The sequence below is a fragment of the Penaeus chinensis genome, chromosome 3 (genome assembly GCF_019202785.1).
Source record: "Penaeus chinensis breed Huanghai No. 1 chromosome 3, ASM1920278v2, whole genome shotgun sequence".
Lineage (NCBI taxonomy): Eukaryota > Metazoa > Arthropoda > Malacostraca > Decapoda > Penaeidae > Penaeus > Penaeus chinensis.
This window is the reverse complement of record NC_061821.1, coordinates 6,101,010-6,103,509: the sequence shown is the minus strand read 5'-3', so window position 1 is coordinate 6,103,509 and position 2,500 is coordinate 6,101,010. Positions and strand designations below refer to the sequence as shown.

The following is a 2,500-nucleotide window of genomic DNA, read 5'->3' as shown; positions in this document are numbered from 1 at the left end:
TCCTTTCTTTTCTTTTCTTCTTAGTGATGATAATAACTGTGATAATGACAATGGTAATGATAGCAATGATAATGATAAAACAGTATGCGGTCATCATAATAAAGTGATTATAATTATAATAATAATAACGTTAATAATAATGATGATGATGATGATAATAATAATATTATTATTATTATTATTATTATTATTATCATTATTATTATTATTATTATTATTATTATTATTATTATTATTATTATTATTATTATTAATTATGGTAATAATGATGATGATCATGATGATGATGATGATGATTATGATGATGATGATGATCATGATGATGATAATAATATTAATGACAATGATAATAATAATAATAATAATATTATTATTATTATTATTATTATCATTATTAATGATAATAATAATAATAACGACGATAATAATAATAATAATAATAATAATAATATTAATAATGATGATGGTAATAATAATGATAATGATAGTAACAATAATGATAATACTAATGATGATTATGATTTTGTTAATGATAATGATAATGATTATGATGATGCTGATGATAATAATAATAATAATAATTATGTTAATAACACTACTAATAATATTTTTATTTATAATAATAATAATATATATATTAATAATAATATGAACAATAATGATAAAAATAATGATAATAATAATGATAATGGTACTGATGGTAATGGTAATAGCAATAACAATATTAATATGGATAATGATAACATTGATGATAGTCATGATAATGATATTGACGATAATAATCGTAGTGATATAAATGATAACAATAATAACATATTTCAATAAAAATAAGGAGGATAATGATAACGTTAATGATAATAATGATAATAATGATAACAATAATAATAATAATAATGATAACGGTAATGATAGTAATTATAATAATAACAATAATGACAACAGTAACAATAACAGCTACAACAATGATAATAGTAATGGTAATGATAATAATAATAGAAATGGTAATAATTAGGGATACTGATAACAATGATGATGATAAGAATAATGATGATTGCAATGATAATAAGAATAAAAGTAGTAGTAGGAGAAGTAATGGTAATAATAAGATAATGGTGATGGTATTAATAACAAATATAACAAAATTGCGATAATGAAACTGGTAACAGTGGTGATAAAGAAAGTGAAATAATAATGATGATGATGTTAATAACGACCATAACAGTGATGGTAATAGTAATGAAAGTAATAATTCTAATAAAGACAATTAGGTTTGTGATAACCATGATAATAACAATGATCATGAAAATAACAATAACAAGTGCGAAGGAAGAACACACAATAAACGTGAAGAATAATGTATGCATGGTTGTTCATTCGATGTGATGGCCCCTTCGTGTCAGCAACGCTTGGGTTGAATAGACATCATACTGCTTGAAAGAATATGGTGTCAGCGGATACACACACGCGCACGCGCAGACACACACACACACACACACACACACACACACACACACACACATGCGCACACACACTTTAACACATACACACACACACACACATACGCACACACACACATAAACACACACATAAACACACACACACACACACACACACACACACACACACACACACACACTCACATACATATGTATACATAAATTCACAGTATATGATTATATAATACACAAACAGACAAATTGACGAATATTTATAATCTTACTGATATATTTAGCTGTATTCTGCGGCCCCGCCTCCTGACCTCCCTCCCGCCCGCAGCACAGCATGGCGGCGGCGGCGGCGGCGACCATGGAGCCCGGCATGAGCCTGCTGGTGACGGCGGAGGCCCTCGTCATGAGCTTGGCCTTCATGAACGGCTTCGTGGCCAACGTGATGGCCATCGTGACCGCGGCCTTCTCGCCGCACCTCCGCCACACCAGGGTCTACATCATCAACCGCGCCGTCGCCGACATCCTCTTCCTCCTGCCGGTTCCCCTGGACGTGGCGTCGCACCTGCAGGACTCATGGGTGTTCAGCCCCGTCCTGTGCAAGCTGCGCTGCGCCCTGGCCTTCACCGGCCTGCTGGCCAGCTCCTCCCTGCTGGTAGGCCTGGCCCTGGAGGTCTACGTGACCCTCGCGCGCCCCCGCGCCTCCAGGAAGTTCCACTCGGCGCTGGCCAAGGTGGTGTGCAGCCTCGCGTGGGCGGCCTTCCTCGTGCTCACGCTGCCGATCCTCATCCAATCAGAGGTCCTGAAGGAGGTGTCCCGCGAGCGCTTCCACTGCGTGTCGCTGCCCCTGTCCCTGGCCACGCCCGCGGGCCACGTCCTCCGCTTCCTCGCCGTCGTGGTGGCCTTCCTGGTACCCCTGCTGGCGTGCTGGCTCCTCGTGCGCCTCACGGCCTCCTCCGGATGGCAGCACGTGGTGGGCGTGGCGGAGAGCCCGACCAAGGGGCAGCCCGTTGGCCTCTGGCACCCGCGCAAGTTCCAGCTATACCTCGTGGGCG

At 38.2% G+C, this 2,500-nt stretch overlaps 2 protein-coding genes across 3 annotated transcripts in view; one reads left to right on the top strand and one right to left on the bottom strand.

Moving 5' to 3' along the window:
• The window catches only part of LOC125042549 (basic proline-rich protein-like), a gene marked incomplete at its 5' end in the record, with an annotated part of 38,452 nt that overhangs the window by 19,767 nt on the left and 16,185 nt on the right, over positions 1 to 2,500 (bottom strand). The gene's annotated exons all lie outside the window — the stretch shown is intronic.
• LOC125042530 (urotensin-2 receptor-like) overlaps positions 1 to 2,500 on the top strand; it is a 3,974-nt gene that overhangs the window by 1,046 nt on the left and 428 nt on the right. Inside the window, exon 2 of one of the 2 annotated variants that reach the window (XM_047638207.1) lies at positions 1,782 to 2,500. This exon is cut by the window's right edge and continues 428 nt beyond it. In XM_047638207.1, coding sequence (XP_047494163.1) covers positions 1,783 to 2,500 — 718 coding nt within the window. In that variant the 5' untranslated portion in view covers position 1,782. Of the gene's footprint in view, positions 1 to 1,776 lie in introns of both variants that reach the window. The other variant, XM_047638196.1, reaches the window with a different exon arrangement.